The sequence below is a fragment of the Ranitomeya variabilis genome, chromosome 2 (genome assembly GCF_051348905.1).
Source record: "Ranitomeya variabilis isolate aRanVar5 chromosome 2, aRanVar5.hap1, whole genome shotgun sequence".
NCBI classification, from domain to species: Eukaryota; Metazoa; Chordata; class Amphibia; order Anura; family Dendrobatidae; genus Ranitomeya; species Ranitomeya variabilis.
In genome coordinates, this window is record NC_135233.1 from 478,691,617 (window position 1) to 478,718,043 (window position 26,427).

The window sequence follows — 26,427 nt, forward strand, 5'->3', positions numbered from 1 at the left end:
CATCGCTCCCCGGCATCTCGCTCATGCGCAGGCATACTTTGCACTGTTGAGGGCAGAGTAAAGTACTGCAGTGCGCAGGCGGCGGGAAAGGTCAGAGAGGCCCAGCACCTGCGCACTGCAGTACTTTACTCTGCCCTCAACAGGACAGACAAAGTACGCCTGCGCATGAGCGAGATGCCGGGGAACGATGAAGAAGCAGGAGGGCAGCATCGCAAGAAGATGGGAAGCGCCGGACCCGGACCTGCGACACCCATCGGACCGGACCGCCCTCCCGGATGAGTATAATATAACTTATTTTTCTTCACTTGCAGGTCGGACCGGTGGCTTATCTACAGCATTATAGAATGCTGTAGATAAGCCCTGAAAGGCAGTGGCCACTGTCATGATTCCCAATGGCAGGGAAACATCAAAACACAAAGATAACGGACGAGCTCTGGGTGATGGAATCTCGAGCTGACCGTGAGCTAAATCTACCACACAACTAATAGTAGCCAGGGAGCATACCTGATTAACCCTAGATGCCACGCGCCAGCCGGAGGACTAACTACCCCTGGTAGAGGAAGGAACAGACCTGGCTTACCTCTAGGGAAATACCCCAAAAGATGATAGCAGCCCCCCACATGTAATGACGGTGAGTTTAGAGGAAAAGACATACACAGTATGAAGGTAGATTTAGCAAAGAGAGGTCCACTTACTAGATAGCAGAAGGATACAAAAGAGGACTTCACGGTCAACTGAAAACCCTATCAAAAAACCATCCTGAAATTACTTTAAGACTCCTGTGTCAACTCATGACACAGGAGTGGCAATTTCAGCCCACAATAGCTTCCAGCTACAGAGAATAACAAAACTGCAAACTGGACAAAAGATACAAAACAAAAGGACAAAGTCCACTTAGCTGATCAGCAGACTAGTAGCAGGAACATGCAACCGAAGGCTCTGGTTACAATGATGACCGGCAAGGAAATGACTGGAGAGCAAGGCTAAATAGGAAACTCCCAAACACTGATGGGAGCAGGTGAACTGAGACAGCAAAGACACACAAGTCACCAGTACCACCAGCAACCACCAGGGGAGCCCAAAAGCGGATTCACAACAGTACCCCCCCCTTAAGGAGGGGGCACCGAACCCTCACGAGAACCACCAGGACGATCTGGATGAGCCCTATGAAAGGCACGAACCAAATCCGAGGCATGAACATCAGAGGCAGTTACCCAAGAATTATCTTCTTGACCATAGCCCTTCCATTTAACCAGATACTGAAGTCTCCGTCTGGAAATACGGGAGTCCAGGATCTTCTCCACAACGTACTCCAATTCACCCCCTACCAGCACAGGAGCAGGAGGTTCAGTAGAAGGAACCACCGGTACCTCATACCTCCGCAACAACGACCGATGGAATACATTATGGATAGCGAAAGATGCCGGGAGGTCCAAACGAAAGGACACAGGGTTAAGAATCTCCAAAATCCTATAAGGACCGATGAACCGGGGCTTAAACTTAGGAGAAGAAACCCTCATAGGGACAAAACGGGAAGACAACCACACCAAGTCCCCAACACGAAGGCGAGGACCAACACGACGCCGGCGGTTAGCAAACTGCTGAGTCCTCTCCTGGGACAACTTCAAATTGTCCACCACTTGTCCCCAAATCCGATGCAACCGATCCACCACAGCATCAACTCCCGGACAATCCGAAGATTCCACCTGACCAGATGAAAAACGAGGGTGAAACCCTGAATTGCAAAAGAAAGGGGAAACCAAAGTGGCAGAACTAGCCCGATTATTAACCCCTTCCCGACCCATGACGCCACATAGGCGTCATGAAAACCCGTGCCAATCCGACCCATGACGCCTATGTGGCGTCATGGAATGATCGCGTCCCTGCAGATCGGGTGAAAGGGTTAACTCCTATTTTACCCGATCTGCAGGGAGAGGGGGAGTGGTGCTTCAGCCCAGGGGGGGTGGCTTCACCCCCCCGTGGCTACGATCGCTCTGATTGGCTGTTGAAAGTGAAACTGCCAATCAGAGCGATTTGTAATATTTCACCTAAAAAACAGGTGAAATATTACAATCCAGCCATGGCCGATGCTGCAATATCATCGGCCATGGCTGGAAAACCTGAAGTGACCACCCCCCACCCCACCGATCGCCCCCCCACCGCTCCGTTATGGGGTCCGGTCCCCTCCGTCCTGTGCTCCGCTGCCCCGTGCTCCTGCCCGCTCCCCCGTCCTGCTGTCCGCTCCCCCCGTCCTCCGATCACCCCCCCTGTGCTCAGATCCACCCCCCCACCACCCCTTCATACTTACCGATCCTCCCGGTGTCCGGCCGTCTCCTCGCTGGGCGCCGCCATCTTCCAAAATGGCGGGCGCATGCTCAGTACGCCCGCCGGCCGGCAGATTCCTTACAGGTACATTTTGATCGCTGTGATAGGTTCTACCACAGCGATCAAAATAAAAAAAATAATAAATAAACCCCCCCCTTTATCACCCCCATAGATAGGGACAATAATAAAATAAAGAAAATATATATTTTTTTTTTTCCCACTGTGGTTAGGGTTAGAACTAGGGTTAGGGTTAGAACTAGGGTTAGGGTTACGGGTAGGGTTAGGGTTATGGCATGTGCGGATTTGGCAGCGGATCCGCAGCGGATCGGCGGCGGATCCGCAGCGGATCGGAGGCGGATCCGCAGCGGATCGGCCGCGGATCGGCCGCGGATCCGCAGCGGATCGGCCGCGGATCCGCAGCGGATCGGCCGCGGATCCGCAGCGGATCGGCCGCGGATCCGCAGCGGATCGGCCGCGGATCCGCAGCGGATCGGCCGCGGATCCGCAGCGGATTGGCCGCTGCGAATTCGTAGCAGTTTTCCATCAGGTTTACAGTACCGTGTACACCTATGGAAAACCAAATCCGCTGTGCCCATGGTGCAGAAAATTCCGTGCAGAAACGCTGCGTTGTATTTTCCACAGCATGTCAATTCTTTGTGCGGATTCCGCAGCGTTTTACACCTGTTCCTCAATAGGAATCCGCAGGTGAAATCCGCACAAAAAAACACTGGAAATCTGCTGTAAATCCGCAGGTAAAACGCAGTGCCTTTTACTTGCAGATTTTTCAAAAGTCGTGCGGAAAAATCTCACACGAATCCGCTACGTGGGCACATACCCTTAGGGTTAGGGTTGGAATTAGGGCTAGGGTTGGAATTAGGGTTACGGGTGTGTTGGGGTTAGGGTTGTGGTTAGGGGTGTGTTGGGGTTAGGGTTGGGATTAGGGTTATGGCTACAGTTGGGATTAGGATTAGGGGTGTGTTGGGGTTAGTGTTGAAGTTAGAAATGAGGGGTTTCCACTGTTAGGGCACATCAGGGGTCTCCAAACGCAACATGGCGCCACCATTGATTCCAGCCAATCTTGCATTCAAAAAGTCAAATGGTGCTCCCTCCCTTCCAAGCCCCGACGTGTGCCCAAACAGTGGTTTACCCCCACATTTGGGGTACCAGCGTACTCAGGACAAACTGGGCAACAACTGTTGGGGTCCAATTTCTCCTGTTACCCTTGCAAAAATAAAAAATTACTTGCTAAGACATAATTTTTGAGGAAAGAAGAATTATTTTTTATTTTCACGGCTCTGCGTTGTAAACTTCTGTGAAGCACTTGGAGGTTGAACGTGCTCATCACACATCTAGATAAGTTCCTTGGGGGGTCTAGTTTCCAAAATGGGGTCACTTGTGGGGTGTTTCTACTGTTTAGGCACATCAGGGGCTCTGCAAATGCAACGTGACGCCCGCAGACCATTCCATCAAAGTCTGCATTTCAAATGTCACTACTTCCCTTCCGAGCCCTGACGTGCGCCCAAACAGTGGTTTACCCCCACATATGGGGTATCACTGTACTCACAACAAACTGGGCAACAAACATTGGGGTCCAATTTCTCCTGTTACCCTTGTGAAAATAAAAAATTGCTTGCTAAAACATCTTTTTTGAGGAAAGAAAAATGATTTTTTATTTTCACGGCTCTGCGTTGTAAACTTCTGTGAAGCACTTGGGGGTTGAATGTGCTCATCACACATCTAGATAAGTTCCTTGGGGGGTCTAGTTTCCAAAATGGGGTCACTTGTGGGGTGTTTCTACTGTTTAGGCACATCAGGGGCTCTGCAAATGCAACGTGACGCCAGCAGACCATTCCATCAAAGTCTGCATTCCAAAACGTCACTACTTCCCTTCCGAGCCCCGGCATGTGCCCAAACAGTGGTTTACCCCCACATATGGGGTATCAGCGTACTCAGGAGAAACTGGACAACAACTTTTGGGGTCCAATTTCTCCTGTTACCCTTGCAAAAATAAAAAATTCTGGGCTAAAAAAATATTTTTGAGGAAAGGAAACACATTTATTATTTTCACGGCTCTGCGTTATAAACTTCTGTGAAGCACTTGGGGGTTCAAAGTGCTCACCACACATCTAGATAAGTTCCTTGGGGGGTCTAGTTTCCAAAATGGAGTCACTTGTGGGGAGTTCCTACTGTTTAGGCACATCAGGGGCTCTGCAAATGCAACATGATGCCCGCAGAGCATTCCATCAAAGTCTGCATTCCAAAACGTCACTACTTCCCTTCCGAGCCCCGGCATGTGCCCAAACAGTGGTTTACCCCCACATATGGGGTATCACCGTACTCAGGAGAAACTGGACAACAACTTTTGGGGTCCAATTTCTCCTGTTACCCTTGCAAAAATAAAAAATTCTGGGCTAAAAAAATATTTTTGAGGAAAGGAAACACATTTATTATTTTCACGGCTCTGCGTTATAAACTTCTGCGAAGCACTTGGGGGTTCAAAGTGCTCACCACACATCTAGATTAGTTCCTTGGGAGGTCTAGTTTCCAAAATGGGGTCACTTGTTAGGGAGCTCCAATGTTTAGGCACACAGGGGCTCTCCAAACGTGACATGGTGTCCGCTAATGATTGGAGCTAATTTTCCATTCAAAAAGCCAAATGGCGTGCCTTCCCTTCCGAGCCCTGCCGTGTGCCCAAACAGTGGTTTACCCCCACATATGGGGTATCATCGTACTCAGGACAAACTGGACAACAACATTTGGGGTCCAATTTCTCCTATTACCCTTGGAAAATTAAAAAATCCTGGGCTAAAACTCATTTTTGAGGAAAGAAAAATTATTTTTTTATTTTCACGGCTCTGCGTTATAAACTTCTGTGAAGCACCTGGGGGTTATAAGTGCTCACTATGCATCTAGATAAGTTCCTTGGGGGGTCTAGTTTCCAAAATGGGGTCACGTGTAGGGGAGCTCCAATGTTTAGGCACACAGGGGCTCTCCAAACGCGACATGGTGTTCGCTAACGATTGGAGCTAATTTTCCATTCAAAAAGTCAAATGGCACGCCTCCCCTTCCGAGCCTTGCCGTGCACCCAAACAGTGGTTTACCCCCACATATGAGGTATCAACATACTCAGCAGAAATTGCCCAACAAATTTTAGGATCCATTTTATCCTGTTGCCCATGTGAAAATGAAAAAATTGAGGCTAAAAGAAATTTTGTGTGAAAAAAAAGTACTTTTTAATTTTTACGGATCAATTTGTGAAGCACCTGAGAGTTTAAAGTGCTCACTATGCTTCTAGATAAGTTCCTTGGGGGGTCTACTTTCCAAAATGGGGTCACTTGTGGGAGCGCTCCAATGTTTAGGCACACGGGGGCTCTCCAAACGTGACATGGTCTCTGCTAGCGATGGAGATCATTTTTCATTCAAAAAGTCAAATGGCGCTCCTTCCCTTCCGAGCCTTACCATGTGCCCAAACAGTGGTTTACCCCCACATGTGAGGTATCAGTGTACTCAGGAGAAATTGTCCAACAAATTTTAGGATCCATTTTATCCTGTTGCCCATGTGAAAATGAAAAAATTGAGGCTAAAATAATTTTTTTGTGAAAAAAAAGTACTGTTTAATTTTTACGGATCAATTTGTGAAGCACCTGGGGGTTTAAAGTGCTCACTATGCTTCTAGATAAGTTCCTTGGGGGGTCTAGTTTCCAAAATGGGGTCACTTGTGGGGGAGCTCCAATGTTTAGGCACACGGGGGCTCTCCAAACGCGACATGGTGTCCGCTAAAGATTGGAGCCAATTTTTCATTCAAAAAGTCAAATGGCGCTCCTTTCCTTCCAAGCCCTGCCGTATGCCCAAACAGTGGTTTACCCCCACATATGAGGTATCAGCGTACTCAGGACAAATTGGACAACATCGTTCGTGGTCCAGTTTTTCCTTTTACCCTTGGGAAAATAAAAAAAATGTTGCTAAAAGATCATTTTTGTGACTAAAAAGTTAAATGTTCATTTTTTCCTTCCATGTTGCTTCTGCTGCTGTGAAACACCTGAAGGGTTAATAAACTTCTTGAATGTGGTTTTGAGCACCTTGAGGGGTGCAGTTTTTAGAATGGTGTCACTTTGGGGTATTTTCAGCCATATAGAACCCTCAAACTGACTTCAAATGTGAGGTGGTCCCTAAAAAAAATGGTTTTGTAAATTTTGTTGTAAAAATGAGAAATCACTGGTCAAATTTTAACCCTTATAACTTCCTAGCAAAAAAAAAATTTGTTTCCAAAATTGTGCTGATGTAAAGTAGACATGTGGGAAATGTTATTTATTAACTATTTTGTATCACATAACTCTCTGGTTTAACAGAATAAAAATTCAAAATATGAAAATTGCGAAATTTTCAAAATTTTCGCCAAATTTCCGTTTTTTTCACAAATAAACTCAGAAATTATCGACCTAAATTTACCACTAACATGAAGCCCAATATGTCACGAAAAAACAGTCTCAGAATCGCTAGGATCCGTTGAAGCGTTCCTGAGTTATTACCTCATAAAGGGACACTGGTCAGAATTGCAAAAAACGGCAAGGTCATTAAGGCCAAAATAGGCTGGGTCATGAAGGGGTTAAGAGCAAACTCTGCCAACGGCAAAAAGGCAACCCAGTCATCCTGATCCGCAGACACAAAACACCTCAAATAAGTCTCCAAAGTTTGATTAGCTCGCTCCGTCTGGCCATTAGTCTGAGGATGGAATGCAGACGAAAAAGACAAATCAATTCCCAACCTGGAACAGAATGTCCGCCAAAATCTAGACACGAACTGGGTTCCCCTGTCAGAAACGATGTTATCCGGAATCCCATGCAGGCGAACCACATGTTGAAAAAACAGAGGGACCAATTCAGATGAGGAAGGCAACTTAGGCAATGGCACCAAATGGACCATTTTAGAAAAACGGTCACACACCACCCAGATGACAGACATCTTCTGAGAAACAGGGAGATCAGAAATAAAGTCCATAGAGATGTGCGTCCAAGGCCTCTTCGGAATAGGCAAGGGCAACAATAACCCACTAGCCCTAGAACAACAAGGCTTGGCCCGAGCACAAACATCACAAGACTGCACAAAAACACGCACATCTCGAGACAGGGAAGGCCACTAGAAGGACCTAGCCACCAAATCTCTAGTACCAAAAATTCCAGGATGACCTGCCAGAGTAGAAGAATGAACTTCCGAGATGACTCTACTGGTCCAATCATCAGGAACAAACAGTCTACCAGGTGGACAACGATCAGGTCTATCTGCCTGAAATTCTTGCAAAGCACGTCGCAAGTCTGGGGAGACAGCAGACAAAACCACCCCATCCTTAAGGATACCAGCAGGTTCAGAATCCCCAGGAGAGTCAGGCTCAAAACTCCTAGAAAGAGCATCTGCCTTCACATTTTTAGAACCCGGTAAGTATGAAACCACAAAATTAAACCGAGAAAAAAACAACGACCAGCGTGCCTGTCTAGGATTCAGGCGCCTGGCAGACTCCAGATAAATCAGATTCTTGTGATCAGTCAAAACCACCACCTGATGTCTGGCACCCTCAAGCCAATGACGCCACTCCTCAAACGCCCACTTCATGGCCAAAAGCTCCCGATTACCAAAATCATAGTTTTGCTCGGCGGCCGAAAATTTACGAGAAAAGAACGCACAAGGTCTCATCACTGAGCAATCGGAACTTTTCTGCGACAAAACCGCCCCTGCTCCGATCTCGGAAGCATCGACCTCAACCTGAAAGGGAAGAGAGACATCAGGCTGGCGCAACACAGGAGCAGACGAAAAGCGGCGCTTAAGCTCCCGAAAGGCCTCCACAGCAGCAGGGGACCAATCGGCAACATCAGCACCCTTTCTAGTCAAATCAGTCAAAGGTTTAGCAACGCCAGAAAACCCAGTTATAAATCGACGATAGAAATTAGCAAAGCCCAAGAATTTCTGAAGACTCTTAAGAGAAGTAGGCTGCGTCCAGTCACAAATAGCCCGAACCTTAACAGGGTCCATCTCAACAGAAGAAGGGGAAAAAATGTACCCCAAAAAAGAAATCTTTTGAACCCCAAAAACACACTTTGAACCCTTTACACACAAAGAACTAGTCCGCAAAACCTGAAAAACCCTCCTGACCTGTTGAACATGAGACTCCCAGTCATCAGAAAAAAATCAAAATATCGTCCAAATACACAATCATAAATTTATCCAAATATTCACGGAAAATATCATGCATAAAGGACTGAAAGACCGAAGGTGCATTTGAAAGGCCGAAAGGCATTACTAAATACACAAAATGGCCCTCAGGCGTATTAAATGCGGTTTTCCACTCATCCCCCTGCTTAATTCGCACCAAATTATACGCCCCACGAAGATCAATCTTAGAGAACCACTTAGCCCCTCTTATGCGAGCAAACAAATCAGTCAACAAAGGCAACGGATACTGATATTTGACTGTAATTTTATTCAGGAGTCGATAATCAATACAAGGCCTCAGAGAGCCATCCTTCTTAGACACAAAGAAAAAACCAGCTCCTAAAGGAGATGAAGAAGGACGAATATGTCCCTTTTCCAGGGACTCCTTAATATACTCTCGCATAGCAGCATGTTCAGGCACAGATAAATTAAACAAACGACCCTTTGGAAATTTACTGCCAGGAATCAGATCTATGGCGCAATCACAATCTCTGTGGGGAGGGAGAGAACCAATCTTAGGCTCTTCAAAAACATCACGATAATCAGACAAAAATGCTGGAATCTCAGAGGGAGTAGATGACGAAATGGAAACCAAAGGTACATCCCCATGAGCCCCCCGACATCCCCAGCTTATCACAGACATTGTTTTCCAGTCAAGGACTGGGTTATGAGATTGTAACCATGGTAATCCAAGCACTAAAACATCATGTAAATTGTACAACACAAGGAAGCGAATCACCTCCTGATGGTCTGGAGTCATACGCATAGTCACTTGCGTCCAGAATTGTGGTTTATTACTAGCCAAAGGGGTAGAATCAATACCCTTCAGAGGTATAGGGACTTCCAGTGGCTCTAAATCAAACCCACAGCACCTGGCAAAGGACCAATCCATAAGACTCAGGGCGGCGCCAGAGTCCACATAGGCATCCACAGTAATAACTGATAATGAACAAATCAAGGTTACAGACAGAATAAATTTAGACTGTAAAGTGCAAATAGACTTGTCAGCCTTCTTTGTGCGTTTAGAGCATGCTGATATAACTTGAGCAGAATCACCACAATAGAAACATAACCCATTTTTACGCCTGTAATTCTGCCGCTCGCTTCTGGACAGAGTTCTGTCACATTGCATATTCTCTGGCGACTTTTCAGAAGATACCGCCAAATGGTGCACAGGCTTGCGCTCCCGCAAACGCCGATCAATCTGAATAGCCATTGTCATGGACTCATTCAGACCTGTAGGCGCAGGGAACCCGACCATAACATCCTTAACGGCATCAGAGAGGCCCTCTCTGAAATTTGCCGCTAGGGCGCACTCATTCCACTGAGTAAGCACAGACCATTTACGAAATTTTTGGCAGTATATCTCAGCTTCATCTTGCCCTTGAGATAGGGCTATCAAAGCTTTTTCAGCTTGAATCTCCAAATTAGGTTCCTCATAAAGCAAGCCTAAAGCCAGAAAAAAGGCATCCACATTGAGCAACGCAGGATCCCCTGGTGTCAATGAAAATGCCCAGTTTTGAGGGTCACCTCGCAGCAAAGAAATCACAATCTTAACCTGCTGGACAGGATCTCCAGAGGAGTGAGGTCTGAGAGAAAGGAATAATTTACAATTATATTTGAAATTCAGAAACCGAGATCTATCTCCAGAAAACACCTCTGGTGTAGGAATCTTAGGTTCAGACATCGGAGTATGTATAACAAATTCTTGTAAATTTTGAACCTTAGTAGCAAGATTATTTAAACCTGCAGCCAAGCTCTGAGGATCCATCTTTAAACAGGTGAGATCAGAGCCATTCAAGGATTAGAAGGAGAGAAAGGCAAAGGCTGTAATTAGAGCTGAAATACAACTGATCCAACTATGGAGCAAACATAGGAAAAAAAAAAAAAAAAAACTCTACAGACTTCTTTTTCTCTCCTTTCTTCTGCCAGTAACTTTAACACAGGCCGGTCATACTGTCATGATTCCCAATGGCAGGGAAACATCAAAACACAAAGATAACGGACGAGCTCTGGGTGATGGAATCTCGAGCTGACCGTGAGCTAAATCTACCACACAACTAATAGTAGCCAGGGAGCATACCTGATTAACCCTAGATGCCACGCGCCAGCCGGAGGACTAACTACCCCTGGTAGAGGAAGGAACAGACCTGGCTTACCTCTAGGGAAATACCCCAAAAGATGATAGCAGCCCCCCACTTGTAATGACGGTGAGTTTAGAGGAAAAGACATACACAGTATGAAGGTAGATTTAGCAAAGAGAGGTCCACTTACTAGATAGCAGAAGGATACAAAAGAGGACTTCACGGTCAACTGAAAACCCTATCAAAAAACCATCCTGAAATTACTTTAAGACTCCTGTGTCAACTCATGACACAGGAGTGGCAATTTCAGCCCACAAGAGCTTCCAGCTACAGAGAATAACAAAACTGCAAACTGGACAAAAGATACAAAACAAAAGGACAAAGTCCACTTAGCTGATCAGCAGACTAGTAGCAGGAACATGCAACCGAAGGCTCTGGTTACAATGATGACCGGCAAGGAAATGACTGGAGAGCAAGGCTAAATAGGAAACTCCCAAACACTGATGGGAGCAGGTGAACTGAGACAGCAAAGACACACAAGTCACCAGTACCACCAGCAACCACCAGGGGAGCCCAAAAGCGGATTCACAACAGGCCACATCTTATAGTGGCAAAATCTGCTGACAGGTTGCCTTTAAAGGATACGAACACCATTTTTTAATGGTTAGCCTCTTTCCTAAATGCAAACTTCATCGACTTTCTAAATAATCTTTATAAAAAATGTACTACCAATTTGCTGCTGCAGAGTCTGGGTAACTACACTGTGTTCCAAATTATTATGCAAATAATATTTCCTCATATTTTCTCTAAATTACCTATCTGAATTGCAGTCATTGTTATTTTCCAGTCATCTACTATTCTAGTATAATTGCAATGTTTTGGAACAAACTGCCTATGAAAACAGTATCTTTTTTAAAAAAAAATAAACACTCAAAATGCATGTTTCAAATTATTATGCACAGCAGAGTTTTCAACCTTTTTTTTTTATTTTGAACAAAAAAAATGGTAAATTGTGAAGTTATAAGCATTATCAGCTTATTACAAAATGAAATCAAACAGCTTTCAAGTGAAAACTTTATTCTAGGTGATGTTACATTTGCACATAGGACCCCTTGTTCGAAAGAAGCTTCTGAACTCTCTCGTCCATTGAATTTGTCAGTTTTTGGATGGTTTCTGCTTCAATTGTTTTGCATGTGGACAGAATACCCTCCCAGAGCTGTTGCTTAGATGTGAACTGCCTCCCGCCATTATAGACACTCCTTTTGATGATGCTCCAGAGGTTCTCAATGGAATTGAGGTTAGGGGAAGATGGTGGCCACACCATAAGTTTGTCCTCTTTTATGCCCATAGCAGCCAGAGATGCAGATGTGTTTTTTGCAGCATGAGACGGTGCATTATCATACATGAAAATGATCTTGCTGCGGAAAGCACGGTTCTTCCTCTTGAACCATGGCAGGAAGTGTTGTTTTAGAAACTCCACATAGATTATGGAGTTAATCTTTACCCCTTCAGGGATCATAAAGGGGCCGACAATCTCTCTCCCCATGATTCCAGCCCAAAACATTACTCCACCTCCTCCTTGTTGGCGCCTTAGCCATGTTTTCATGGGGTGTCCATCAACCAGCCATCCTCCACTCCATCCATCTGGACCATCGAGCGTTGCACGGCACTCATCGGTGAACTAAACAGTTTGGAAGTCAGTCTTCATGTATCGTTTGGCCCACTGGAGCCGTTTCTGCTTGTGTGCAGTGGATAGAGGTGGTCGACAGGATGGCTTACGCACAGCTGCAAACCTCTGAAGGACCCTGCATCTTGTTGTTCTGGGGACATTGGAGGCACCAGCAGCTTCAAAAACTTGTCTGCTGCTATGACAAGGCAATTTTGCAGCTGCTCTTTTAACCTTACGCAATTGCCTGTTGGAAAGAGTCCTCAATTTTTCCTTATCAGCACGCACACGTGTGTGCTGGGAATCAGCTACATACTTCTTGCCCTATCAAGGAATCTAGCATAGCTCTCAACCGTCCCTCATTGTGCGGGACTGTCCCGGTTTTGATGCTTTGCCCCGCTGTCCAGCACGGGACGCTCTGCTTCCCGCAGACAGCAGGAGAAGCAGCCGACACACCCCCTTGTGTTAAGCCATGCCCCATAATTGTAAAGTGCTGCGGAATATGTTGGCGCTATATAAATAAAATTATTATTATTATTATTATTATATGCCCCTTCCCCTGCAGTCTGTTTTTCTTCCAGTGTGCACGGTACAGCTCAGAGGGAGAGGGGACATTTTAGAGGTACGTGTCACGCCCCCTTGTGTTAGGCCACTCCCCTTCCCCTTCCGGTATGTTCCTGAGTGAGTCTCCAGTGTGTGTGTGGTACAGAACTTCAGAGAGGGAGACACTGAGAGGGGACACTTCTGTTCTTTGAGGTACATAAGTTACAACACAGTCACCACCTCCAGGGCTTATCTGCCGAACACATCCCTGGGTGCCTCAATAAGTAGCAGACCAGTGGACTGCTGAGCTAATCATGCCTGGCTAGTAAACTAATCGTGCGTGGAATGAGTGGGGCTGAGCAGGGTGGGATGGACACACTCACAGCCTCCTCTGTTACTGTCCTCTGCTGCTGTGATTGCAGATTGACGTATAAGGCATGGAGAAGTCTGTGCAGTTTGCCGTGTGTGTGCGAGGTGTATGGAGCGGAGCCGTGTGTGTACAAGGTGTATGGAGTGGAGCTAAATGTGTAGTAGGTGTATGGAGTGGAGCTAAATGTGTACGGAGCGGAGCCATGTGTGTATGAGGTGTATGGAGCGGAGCTGAATGTGTATGAGGTGTATGGAGCAGAGCCGTGTGTGTATGAGGTGTATGGAGTGGAGCTAAATGTGTACGAGGTGTATGGAGCGGAGCTAAATGTGTACGAGGTGTATGGAGCGGAGCTAAATGTGTACGAGGTGTATGGAGCGGAGCTGAATGTGTACGAGGTGTATGGAGCGGAGCTGAATGTGTACGAGGTGTACGGAGCGGAGCCGTGTGTGTATGAGGTATATGGAGTGGAGCCGTGTGTACGGAGTGGAGCCGTGTGTGCAAAGTGTACGGAGCGCAGCCGCGTGTGTAGGAGTAGCTATGTGTGGCCATTATACGGTACGAAGTATCATGTGCGGCCAATATACAGTATGGAGCATCATGTGCAGATATTATGCAGTATGGAGCATCATGTGCGGCCAATATACAGTATGAAGCATCATGTGCAGTCATTATACAGTATGGAGCATCATGTGTGGCCATTATACAGTATGGAGCATGTGTGGCCATTATACAGTATGGAGCATCATATGCGGTCATTATACAGTATGGAGCATCATGTGCTGCCAATATACAGTATGGAGAATCATGTGCAGTCATTATACAGTATGGAGCATCATGTGTGGTCATTAAACAGTATGGAGCATCATGTGTGCTCATTATACAGTATGGAGCATCATGTGTGCTCATTATACAGTATGGAGCATCATGTGGTGTATGGAGCGGAGCTGTGTGTGTATGAGGTGTATGGAGTGGGGCTAAATGTGTACGAGGTGTATGGAGTGGAGCTAAATGTGTAAGAGGTGTATGGAGCGGAGCTAAATGTGTAAGAGGTGTATGGAGCGGAGCTAAATGTGTACGAGGTGTATGGAGCGGAGCTAAATGTGTACGAGGTGTATGGAGCGGAGCTGAATGTGTACGAGGTGTATGGAGCGGAGCTGAATGTGTACGAGGTGTATGGAGCGGAGCTGAATGTGTACGAGGTGTATGGAGCGGAGTTGAATGTGTACGAGGTGTACGGAGTGCAGCCGTGTTTGTATGAGGTGTATGGAGTGGAGCCGTGTGTACGGAGCGGAGCCGTGTGTGCAAAGTGTACGGAGCACAGCCGCGTGTGTAGAAGTAGCTATGTGTGGCCATTATACGGTACGAAGTATCATGTGCGGCCAATATACAGTATGGAGCATCATGTGCGGTCATTATACAGTATGGAGCATCATGTGTGGCCAATATACAGTATGGAGCATCATGTGCAGTCATTATACAGTATGGAGCAACATTCATGTGTGGCCATTATACAGTATGGAGCATCATGTGTGGCCATTATACAGTATGGAGCATCATGTGCGGATATTATACAGTAAGGAGCATCATGTGCGGCCAATATACAGTATGGAGCATCATGTGCAGTCATTATACAGTATGGAGCATCATGTGGGGCCATTATACAGTATGGAGCAATATGTGTGGTCATTATACAGCATGGAGCATCATGTGGGGCTATTATACAGTATGGAGCATTGTGGGGCCATCATACAGTATGGAGCAATGTGTGGCCATTATACAGTATTGAGCATCATGTGTGGCCATTATACAGTATGGAGCACTGTGTGGCCATATTTTTTGTTTATAATTATTCTTTATGAAACAGTGTGATCAGCAGTGCTAAATGGGTGTGGTTGGGACGTGGATATGGGTGTGACTAGTTATGAATGGGTGTGGTCAGAGGCGTGGCCTAAAATTTGCCACTTTGTCCCTCTTTCCCATCTTCAAAAGTTGGGAGGTATGATCTAGTATATATACCCTGTAACATTATACTTTTCTAGAAAGGCATCCAGTCCCTTCTTACATTTTAGTAGTGAATCATTCATTATAACATCATGAGCACAAACCACTCCTCTCTGCTTCACACCTGAATGCACTTTGCAGCAAATATATTGCAAACCACACCTCTGCAAGATGTCAGTCTGCAGAGAGCATCACATAAGTACATCATAGACGTCTGTGAAGTTATGGAAGAATTAATCCAGAATTGAACCAGAAGGGAACTGAATGTAACAGGGTACTTAGGCTAGGTTCACATTAGCGTTTCAGTCCGCAGCGCAGTGCTGTGGACTCCTTTCCTTAAGCTCCGACTACTTCCGCATTCGTCCTGCGTACCTATCTTTAACATTGTGTACGCAGGGACATGTGTTGTGAATTCCGTTCTTGGGCTCCATCCTGTGGTCATGAATGGTATTTTTGGGAGTTCTGCTCTTGGGCTCCCTCTGGTGGTTTCAAGTGGAACTTAGCAGCTGCTTTCACTAATCGGTTCCCTGGCCTTGTTATTTAACTGGGCTTTAGGCTGTAGTGGATGCCAGCTGTCAATGTTCTCCTGTGGATTCAGTCCTTTTCTGGAAGTTCTCTGTTGGCCAGTCCATTTCAGCTCAAGATAAGTTCTGCTAGTTTTTGGGTGTTTCCCTGCTTATGACCTTCTGTTCAGTTTATGTTATGTCTCTTTTGTCCAGCTTGTCATTATGAAATATTCCGGCTAGTTGGAAGCTCTGGGGTTGCAGATTTGCCCCTCCACACCGTGAGTCGGTGTGGTTGTTATTTTTGTAAACTCTGCGTGGACATTTAATTTTTATACTGACCGCACAGTAGCCTTTTCTATCTCTGTCTATTTAGATAGTATTGGCCTCCTTTGCTAAAATTCTAGTTTCATTTCTGAGTTTGTCATTTCCCTCTCCACTCACCGTCAATATATGTGGGGGCTATCTTTCCTTTGGGGGTTTCTCTGAGGCGAGATAGTTTTCCGTTTCCATCTTCAGGGGTAGCTAGTTCTTAGGCTGTGAAGAGGCATCTAGGCAGAGATAGGAACGCTCCACGGCTATTTCTAGTGTTGGTGTTAGGAGTAGGGATTGCGGTCAGTAAAGCTACCACCTCCTCAGAGCTAGTTCATTATTTGTTTTTCCCACCAGGTCATTTCAGTGCTGCTCCGTAATCACTAGGTCATATCAGTGATTTCTGTCTGTGGAGCTGCCACCTCCTCTGAGCTTGTTCATGATTGGTTTTACCCACCAGGTCATCTCAGTACCGCTCCGTAACCACCAGGTCATAACAGACATGCGTTGTATGCGGATGCATCCACGTGCGTTGTTTTGACGTGCCCGCCAAACGCAAGAAAATGTAACATGTTGCGTTCGGAGTGCACTTCAAAATGACGCACGTGGACACATCTGCATACAACGCATGTCCCTGCGTACCCAAGGTTAAAGATAGATACACAGGACGCATGCGGAAGTATGTGGAGCTTAAGGAAAGAAGTCCGCAGCACCACGCTGTGGACTGAAACACTAATGTGAATCCGGCCTTTGTCACTGTAAACAATGTTTATGTTTGTCTTCACTCTGACCCCTATAATCCAACATCCCCATTGACACTTCCCTCTCAGCTGCCACTAAACTTCTATATTTCACTTCTTCCTTCGGCCTCGCTCAATGGTCTTCTGTATACAGCCACTCACAAAGATGGTCACACACTGGACCTCATCTTCACTCGCCTCTGCTCCCTATCCTCTCTAACTCACCTCTGACCACAACCTACTTACATTCTCTTCCCTCTCCTCTCCAGGTCCACAATCCCCACCCCACAAACTTGCACACCCTTGCAGAAACCTCAAACACCTTGATCTACACTCACTCTCTGAATCTTTTCTCCCTCTTACAGACATAAGTTCCTTACACAATGCGTACGCCGTCGCCGCTTTGTATAACACAATAGCTGCAGCTCTTGAATCGGATGCCCCACTCACACATACCAAAGCTCACAAAATCAACAGACAACCCTGGCACACCAGCCTGACCAAAGAATTGAGGTAAGCTTCCAGGGTTGCTGTGCGGAGATGGAAAAGATCACACTCCAATGAGGACCTCACCGCAATCAAACAGCCCCTCACTAATTTCAAGACCACACTCGCTGCAGCAAAACAAACCAATTTCTCATATCCTCCCTGTCTCACAACCCTAAACAGCTATTCAACGCCTTCAATTCTCTCCTCCGTCCCCACCACCTCCTCCCTCTCCAATAATCTCAGCTGAAGACTGTGCCTCATTCTTCAAACAGAAGATTGATAACATCAGAGAAAGCTTTGGCCTACAACTCCCACCACCCCTATTCATAACTACTTAGCCCTCCTCCTCCAAAACCAACTTCTCCACCATTATAGAAGACCAACTTTCTGCCCTACTCTCGAGATCACATCCCACCACTTGTGCACTTGACCCGATCCATCCCACTTCATCCCAAACCTCACCACAGTCTTCATCCCAACTCTAACCAATCTCTTCAACCTATCAATAACTGGTGTTTTCCGCTCATGCTTCAAACATGACTCAATCACACCTATCCTCAAAAAGTCCTCTCTTGACCAATCCTCTGTATCTAGCTATAGCCCAATATCACTTCTCCCCTTTGTCTCAAAACTACTGGAACAACAAGTCCATTTCAAACTGTCCTCCCACCCCTCTTCCTGCTCCCTCTTCGACCGCTTACAATCTGGCTTCAGGCTACATAACTCTACTGTAACTGCCCTAACTAAAGTCATCAATGACCTGCTGACTGCCAAAGCCAAGCAACACTACTCTGTCCTCCTTCTCTTGGACCTGTCCTCTGCCTTTGACACAGTGGACCACTCTCTATTACTACAGACCCTTTCATCTCTTGGCATCACAGACTTGGCCCTATCTTGGATCGCATCATACCTAAAAGACCAGACATTCAGTGTCTCCCACTCACACACCACCTCTTCACCTCGCCCCCTATCTGTCGGAGTCCCGCAAGGTTCACATTTAGGGCCCCTGCTCTACTCCATTTACACCTTTGAACTGGGACAGCTCATAGAATCTCAAGGCTTGCAGTATCACCTCTATGCTGATGACACACAGATCTGTGTTGTGAAATTGGATTCTGGGCTCCCCCGGTGGCCACTGGTGGAATTGAACTTGTGTGCATCATCCTCTCTGTTCACCTGTTCCCATCAGGATGTGGGAGTCTCTATATAACCTTGCTCCTCTGTCAGTTTCATGCCGGTCAACAATGTAATCAGAAGCCTTTCTTTGCATGTTCCTGCTACTAGACAACTCCCAGCTAAGTTGGACTTTCGTCCTTGTTTGTTTTTGCATTTTGTTCCAGTTCACAGCTGCTGTTTCGTTACTGTGTCTGGAAAGCTCTTGTGATCTGAAATTGCCACTCTGGTGTTATGAGTTAATACTAGAGTCTTAAAGTAATTTCTGGATGGTGTTTTGATAGGGTTTTCAGCTGACCATGAAAGTGCCCTTTCTGTCTTCCTGCTATCTAGTAAGCGGACCTCGATTTTGCTAAACCTATTTTCATACTACGTTTGTCATTTCATCTAAAATCACCGCCAATATATGTGGGGGCCTCTGTCTGCCTTTTGGGGAAATTTCTCTAGAGGTGAGCCAGGACTGTATTTTCCTCTGCTAGGATTAGTTAGTCCTCCGGCTGGCGCTGGGCGTCTAGGGATAAAACGTAGGCACGCTACCCGGCCACTGTTAATTGTGCGGCAGGTTTAGTTCATGGTCAGTTTAGATTCCATCTTCCAAGAGCTAGTTCTTATATATGCTGGGCTATGTTCTCTCGCCATTGAGAATCATGACAGATCTGCCTTTCTGGACCAGATATCACTTCCCTAATAACCAAAATCCTACAATGTCTGTTCGCTATTTCATTATTCTTCTCTGCTAGATTTCTAAAACTTAGCAAGGACAAAACACATGCACATGGACAGGAGCATGGGTAAGATGACCTGATGGGAACATTGTTCTGTGGTATATTTAGAGGCTCTCTTATTGATTGATCCTGACGGACCGTGATCATGTTGGTGTATTGGACACCTGAGTAGTTTACAACCACTATGACACTTTATGCAATAGCACCTTAGTTTTTGGTTGTTATTGAGCCTATACCCTCCATCTATATACCCATGCTGGCCATGTGGTGATGCACATTTTAGTGGGTGCACCTTTGCTCCTGATTCAAACTTTCTCTGGTTGTGTTTATTTTAATTTGATTGTCACAATATAAACCTAGCACTGTCTTGATGTATGTTTTACATGGTTAAAATAAAATGTATTTTTACTTCTACTTCTTTGTGAGTTTATGCTTCAATGTTGTGTTTTAGTTTGAATATCACCGGCCACGGCTGGAGACCCAGATCAGGCCCCGCCACCGACTGACAATGGCGATCTGCTGCCGCCGTCAGTCTTTCCTGCCCTCCATCCTGTCATCCGCTGCCCTCCTCTCCCCTCTGTCCTCCCCTCCGCTCCCCCCGCGATCTGATCTCACCTCCCCGTACATACCGAGTCCCGGTGTCCCTCCTGGTGTCCGTCTTCTTCATGGGCGCTGCCATGTTCCAAAATGACGGGCGCATGCGCAGTGCGGCCGAAGAAATCTGCCGGCCAGCAGATTAATTCAAGGTACATTTTGATCACTGTGATAGGTTCTATCACAGTGATCAAAATAAAAAAAATAGTAAATAACCCCCCCTTTATCACCCCCATAGGTAGAGAAAATAATGAAATAAAGGAAATATTTTTATTTTTCCATTAGGGTTAGGGTTAGAATTAGGGTTGCAAATAGGGTTAGGGTTGCAATTAGGGTTAGAATTAGGGTTAGGGTTGCAATTAGGGTTAGAATTAGGGTTCGGTTGCAATTGGGGTTAGGGTTAGAATTAGGATTAGAATTAGGGTTAGGTTTGCAATTAGGGTTAGGGTTAGAAGTAGGCTATGTGCACATGGTGCGGATCCGCAGTGGATTGACCACTGCCGATTCGTAGCAGTTTTCCATCACGTTTACAGTACCATGTAAACCTATGGAAAACCAAATCCACTGTGCCCATGGTGCGGAAAATACCGCGCGGAAACGCTGCATTGTATTTTCCGCAGCATATCAATTTCAGTGGATTTTTAAAAAACAGTGCGGAAAAATCCGCACACTAATCCACAAAGTGGGCACATAGCCTTAGGGTTAGGGTTGGAATTAGAGTTGAAGTTGGAATTAGGGTTAAGATTAGGGTTAGGGGTGTGATGGGGTTAGGGTTAGGCTTGTGGTTATGGTTAGGGTTCGGATTAGGGTTAGAGCTGTGTTGGGGTTAGGGTTGTCGTTAGGGTTATGGTTGGGATTAGGGGTATGTTGGGGTTAGGGTTGTGGTTAGGGGTGTTTTGGGGTTAGGGTTGTGATTAGGATTAAGGCTAGAGTTGGGATTAGGGTTAGGGGTGTGTTGGGGTTAGTGTTGGAGTTAGAATTGAGGGGTTTCCACTGTTTAGGCACATCGGGGGTCTCCAAACTCGACATGGCGCCACCATTGATTCCAGCCAATCTTGCATTCAAAAAGTCAAATGGTGCTCTCCCCCTTTCGAGCCCCGACGTGCGCCCAAACAGTGGTTTACCCAAACATATGGGGCATAAGCGTACTCAGGAAAAATTGCATAACAACTTTGGGGGTCTAATTTCTCCTGTTAAGCTTGGGAAATTTAAAAAAATGGGGGCTAAAAAATTATTTTTGTGGGAAAAAAATGATTTTTTATTTTCACGGCTCTGCGTTATAAAATTCTGTGAAGCACTTGGGGGTTCCAAGTGCTCACCTCACATCTAGATAATTTCCTTGGGGGATCTAGTTTCCAAAATGGGGTCACTTGTGGGGGGTTTCTCCTGTTTAGGCACATCAGGGGCTCTGCAAACACATCGTGACGTCCGCAGACCATTCCATCAAAGTCTGCATTTCAAAACGTCACTATTTCCCTTACAAGCTCTGCCATGCGCCCAAACAGTGGTCCCCCCCACATATGGGGTATCAACGTACTCAGGACAAACTGGACAACAACTTTTGGGGTCGAATTTCTCCTGTTACCCGTGTGAAAATAAAAAATAGCGGGCTAAAAAATAATTTTTGAGGAAAGAAAAATGATTTTTTATTTTTACGGCTCTGCGTTATAAACTTCTGTGAAGCACTTGGGGGTTCAAAGTGCTCACCGCACATCTAAATTAGTTCCTTGGGAGGTCTAGTTTCTAAAATGGGGTCACTTGTGGGGGAGCTCCAGTGTTTAGGCACACAGGGGCTCTCCAAACGCGATATGGTGTCCGCTAACGATTGGAGCTAATTTTTCATTCAAAAAGTCAAATGGCGCTCCTTCCCTTCTGAGCCTTGCCGTGTGCCCAAACAGTGGTTTACCCCCACATGTGAGGTATCGGTGTACTCAGGAGTAACTGCCCAACAAATTTTAGGATGCATTTTATCCTGATGCCCATGTGAAAATGAAAAAATTGAGGCTTAAACATTTTTGGTGAAAAAAAGTACTTTTTCATTTTTACGGATCAATTTGTGAAGCACCTGGGGGTTCAAAGTGCTCACTATGCATCTAGATAAGTTCCTTGGGGGGTCTAGTTTCCAAAATGGGGTCACTTTGGAGGAGCTCCAATGTTTAGGCGCACAGGGGCTCTCCAAACGCGACATGGTGTCCGCTAAAGATTGGAACTAATTTTTCATTCAAAAAGTCAAATGGCGCTCTTTCCCTTCCGAGCCCTGTCATGCGCCCAAACAGTGGTTCCCCCCCCACATATGGGGTACTGGCATACTCAGGACAAATTTTACAACAACTTTTGGGGTCCAGTTTCTCCTTTTACCCTTAGGAAAAGAAAAAAATTGATGCTAAAAGATCATTTTTTGTGACTAAAAAGTTATATGTTCATTTTTTCCTTCCATGTTGCTTCTGCTGCTGTGAAGCACCTGAAAGGTTAATAAACTTCTTGAATGTGGTTTTGAGCACCTTGAGGGGTACAGTTTTTAGATTGGTGTCACTTGGGTATTTTCAGCCATATAGACCCCTCAAACTAACTTCAAATGTCAGGTGGTCCCTACAAAAAAATGGTTTTGTAAATTTTGTTGTAAGAATGAGAAATCGCTGGTCAAATTTTAACCCTTATAACTTCCTAGCAAAAAAAATGTTGTTTCCAAAATTGTGCTGATGTAAAGTAGACATGTGGGAAACGTTATTTATTAACTATATTGTGTAATTTACCCCTGACAAAGCCACGAGAGGGTGGCGATACGCGTTGGGCATCCGCACTGCCCGCACTTGACTCTGAGGTCTTTGGCATTTTTATGGCTCTTTTGTGGCTGGGTATTGAGGGGTAATTTTCCTAGGCTTGCTGCTTATACACTTGTCTTGTCTAGTCCCGTGGCTCATTTTGGTCCTTGGCTGCTATATTGTATGCCATTTATAGTGGCACAAATAGTCCAATATATATTGTTTCATGCACTGTACCCTGTTGATTTAGGGGCATTCCATCATACTATTCGTGTTTCAGGTATTGCGCCGCATGAAACTAGGGACATACCTCTCTAGATAGTGACTGTATTTATAGACTACCATAATGATATTGCATCGATAGTTTTATGGGCTGTTCACATTTATTATATTTATATTATGGCCATGCTGTCTATATAGGTACTTCAGTCTTGTGCAGGCTTTAGCCTTATCAGGGACTATTTGTATAGGGTCTATATGTATTCCCTTTTTAAATGTTTTTAATGTTTGTGTTTTGCCTCATGTTTGTGTTTTGCCTCATGTTTGTATATTTATACATAAATAAAGTTGTGTTTGATTGTTTGCCATATCGAAAAGTGTGGTGATCCCCGTTCTTAAGACCTATTCTGTCTCTTTGTGTTTTACTATTGTGCTTAGAAGAACCATCGCTGCAGTTTTTTGGCACAAGGTTAGAGGAGGCTGGGTTTTTATAAAGGTGGGAAATTTTCATCACCTGGCCTTTCCTAATGATGACAGTGAACAAGCCAGGCTAATTAAGGTCTGAAACCTTGGTCAAAGTTATCTGAGCACACAGACCTCCAAGGGTGCCCAAAGTTTTGCATAGCCCCATTCTCCTTTTTGCAATTTTTAAAATGTAAAATATGATTTTTGCCCAAAATACAAAGCAAATGTGTCATCTTTAACCTTAGGTCTTTTATGAGATATTTCATCTTCAACTTACTGTTCACAACAACATGGTACACAAACTTTTACATTCCACTGTATATATGCACAGAATACATATATATGGTATACAGAGCTGGTATTTACCACTGCAGCAATGGCCAAAAGTGTTGGCACCTTTGAAATTGCCCCAGAAAAAAAGGCAGATTGGACATCATTTCACACAAAACCCAAAAAAATGAGCCGGACACAATAGTTGGCTCCCTCATCTTAATATTTGGTTGCACACCCTTTGGAACAAATAACTGCAATCAGTCGCTTCCTATAACCTTCAACAAGCTTCTTACAACTCTTAACTACAATTTTGGAGCACTTTCCTTTTGCAAACTGCTCCAGGTCTCTCATATTTGAAGAGGGCATTCTTCCAACAGCAATTTTAAGATCTCTCCACAGGTGTTCAATGGGATTTAGATTGGAACTCAGTGCTGGCCACTCCAGAAATCTCCAGTGCTTTGTTTCCATCCATTTCTGGGTGCTTCTTGAAGTGTGTTTGGGGTCAATTTCTGACACTGGACACGACATTGCAACCCAAATTCCTTTGGAAATATTCAAATTTCATGATGCCCTGCACACAGTCAAGGCACCCAGGGCAAGAGGCAGCAAGACAACCTCCACCATATTTGACTGTACGTACGATGTTCTTTTCTTTGTAGGCTTCATTCGCTTTAGGTAAATAGTAGAATGATGTGCTTTATCAAAAAGCACTATCTTGCTCTCATCTGTCCACAAGACGCTTTCCCTGAAGGATTTGGGCTTACATATATTTTGGCAAACTGCAGTCTAGCTTTTTTTTTCATTTTTTTCTGTGTTTTGTTCCAATACGCACAAAGGAAATAAACAGGTTTACAACAAAACATGCAATTGCAATAATTTTTCTGGGAGAAATACTTTATTTTCTGGAAGAAAAAAAATCCAGGGTGCCAACACTTTTGGCCATGTCTGCTTATGGTCACTTTGTGGTGGTAATATTTGTCTTGTTATAGTATTTTTCGGTCATGATCAGTATGATGGTATTATTCAGTTCTTATGTAGTGGTAATATGTGGTCATTTTGTGGCACTATTATTTCTTCGTTATGTAATGGTATTGTTGGTAATATTGGGTCTAGATTTTTGTTCAGTCACAGTATGGTGCCATATGTTACTTGTATAGTAGTATTTGCCAACTCTATGACTGTGTTGTCTACATATACAGTACCATGCAAACACTTTAGGTAGGTGTAGAAAAAATGTTATAAAGTGAGAATGTTTTTCAAAAATAAAAATGTTAACAGTATATTTTTATCAATTAACAAAATGCAAAGTGAATGAACAAAAGAGAAATATAAAGCAAATCTATTTTTGGTGTAACCGTCCTTTGCCAAAACAGAATCAATTCTTCTAGTAACACTTGCACACAGCTTTTGAAGGAACTTAACAGGGAAGTTGTTCCAAACACCTTGGAGAACTAACCACAAATCTTCGGTGGACATCGCTTGTGCAAATCCTTCTGTCTCTTCATGTAATCCCAGCAAGACTCAATGTTGAAATCAGTGCTCTGTGGGGGCCATATAATCCCTTCCAGGAATCCTGGTTCTTCTATACTCTAAAAACAGAAAGTTTTTAATTACAGTGTCTGTGTATTTGGGGCTATTATTCTGGTGCAGAATAAATTTGTAGCCAATCAGACGCCTCCCTGATGGTATTACATGATGGATAAGCCTTGAGGACACCATTAATCCTGAATAAATGTCCAACTCCAGTTGCTCAAATGCAGCCCCAAACTTGCAAAGAACATCCACCTTGCATCACTGTTGCTTGCAGACACTCATTATTGTGCAGCTCTCCAACCCTTCAGTGAACAAACTGCTTTCTGTTGCAGCCAAATATTTCACATTTTGACTCAACAGTCCAGGGCACATGCTGCCATTTTTCTACACCACACATCCTATGTTTTTGTGCATAGCTCAGTCAATTGGTCTTCCATGGTGAAGGTATTTTCTTTTTCCGCTGAAATATTTCTGCAGACTTCTCCAAACAGAAGATGGGTGTAGTTGGGTTTCACTTGTTGCTGCCAGTTCTGAACTGATGTGACTGCTGGAAACCTTCCGATTTTGAAGGGAAGTATGATGTGTCTCATCTGCTGCACTAAGTACCATTGGGCAACTCTACAGTCCTCAATGCTACCCATTTATTGGTGTTTCTTCAAAAGAGCTTGAACAGTTCATCTTGAAAACAGAGTCTGTTTTGAAATCTTACTATGGGAGAGACCTTGCTGATGCAGTATGACTACCTTGTGTGTTATTGCACTGCTCAGCCTTACCATGGTGTAAGCCCTGTGACATGAAATGGTCTTTCACAACTTCACCTTTATAGTAGAATTTAGATGTTCCTTACCTAATTTTGATCCTCATAAAACAGCTGTTTCTATAATTGATTGTTTTAACCTACTGTAAATATGAAAATGATCACTATCACCTGTTTAGTATACGTCGCTAGTCATACACCTGACTAATAATGCAAAAATCTCAAAAGGGCCCATGCAATCAATCAAGCAGCTAGTGGTTGTTGGGGAGAGGGGGGGGGGGAGGTCTAAAAGTTACCCTAGTTAAGTCCTTGCTCCTAGAGGTATCTGTCAGAGGCTTAACCCCTCTACCTAATGGGGAAAGTTGAGAATTAAAGGGTATGTGTCAGCACATTTTTGTTCTGAGAACAGCATCATATAGGCTAAGAGAACCTAATTCCAGGGATGTGTCACTTATTAGGCTGTGTGCTTTAGTTTCAATGCCATTAGTGTTTTATCAGCAGGTGCCATACAATAATAGTTATAAATGGTTGGTTATGAAAGGAACCTTATTGTGGTCAGTCATGTACAACAGTTGAACAATATTCATATCGAACCCATTAGCCCTAAGGGAATGATGAAGTGTAAATTCATAGGATGGTATTGCACAATGCTGGTTTATGGCAGTATTTGCTAACAAAAAAATAGAGGT

At 44.7% G+C, this 26,427-nt stretch overlaps 1 protein-coding gene across 3 annotated transcripts in view; it reads right to left on the reverse strand.

Annotated features, from left to right (window-relative positions):
- The window catches only part of CHID1 (chitinase domain containing 1), a 670,857-nt gene that overhangs the window by 59,738 nt on the left and 584,692 nt on the right, over nt 1-26,427 (reverse strand). The window contains exon 11 of one of the 3 annotated variants that reach the window (XM_077287839.1): nt 24,808-25,037. The exons of the other annotated variants lie outside the window; for them this stretch is intronic. Within the exon in view, the coding sequence (XP_077143954.1) occupies nt 25,031-25,037 (7 nt within the window). The 3' untranslated portion in view covers nt 24,808-25,030. Of the gene's footprint in view, nt 1-24,807; nt 25,038-26,427 lie in introns of those variants that run through there. 3 annotated transcript variants of the gene reach the window in all.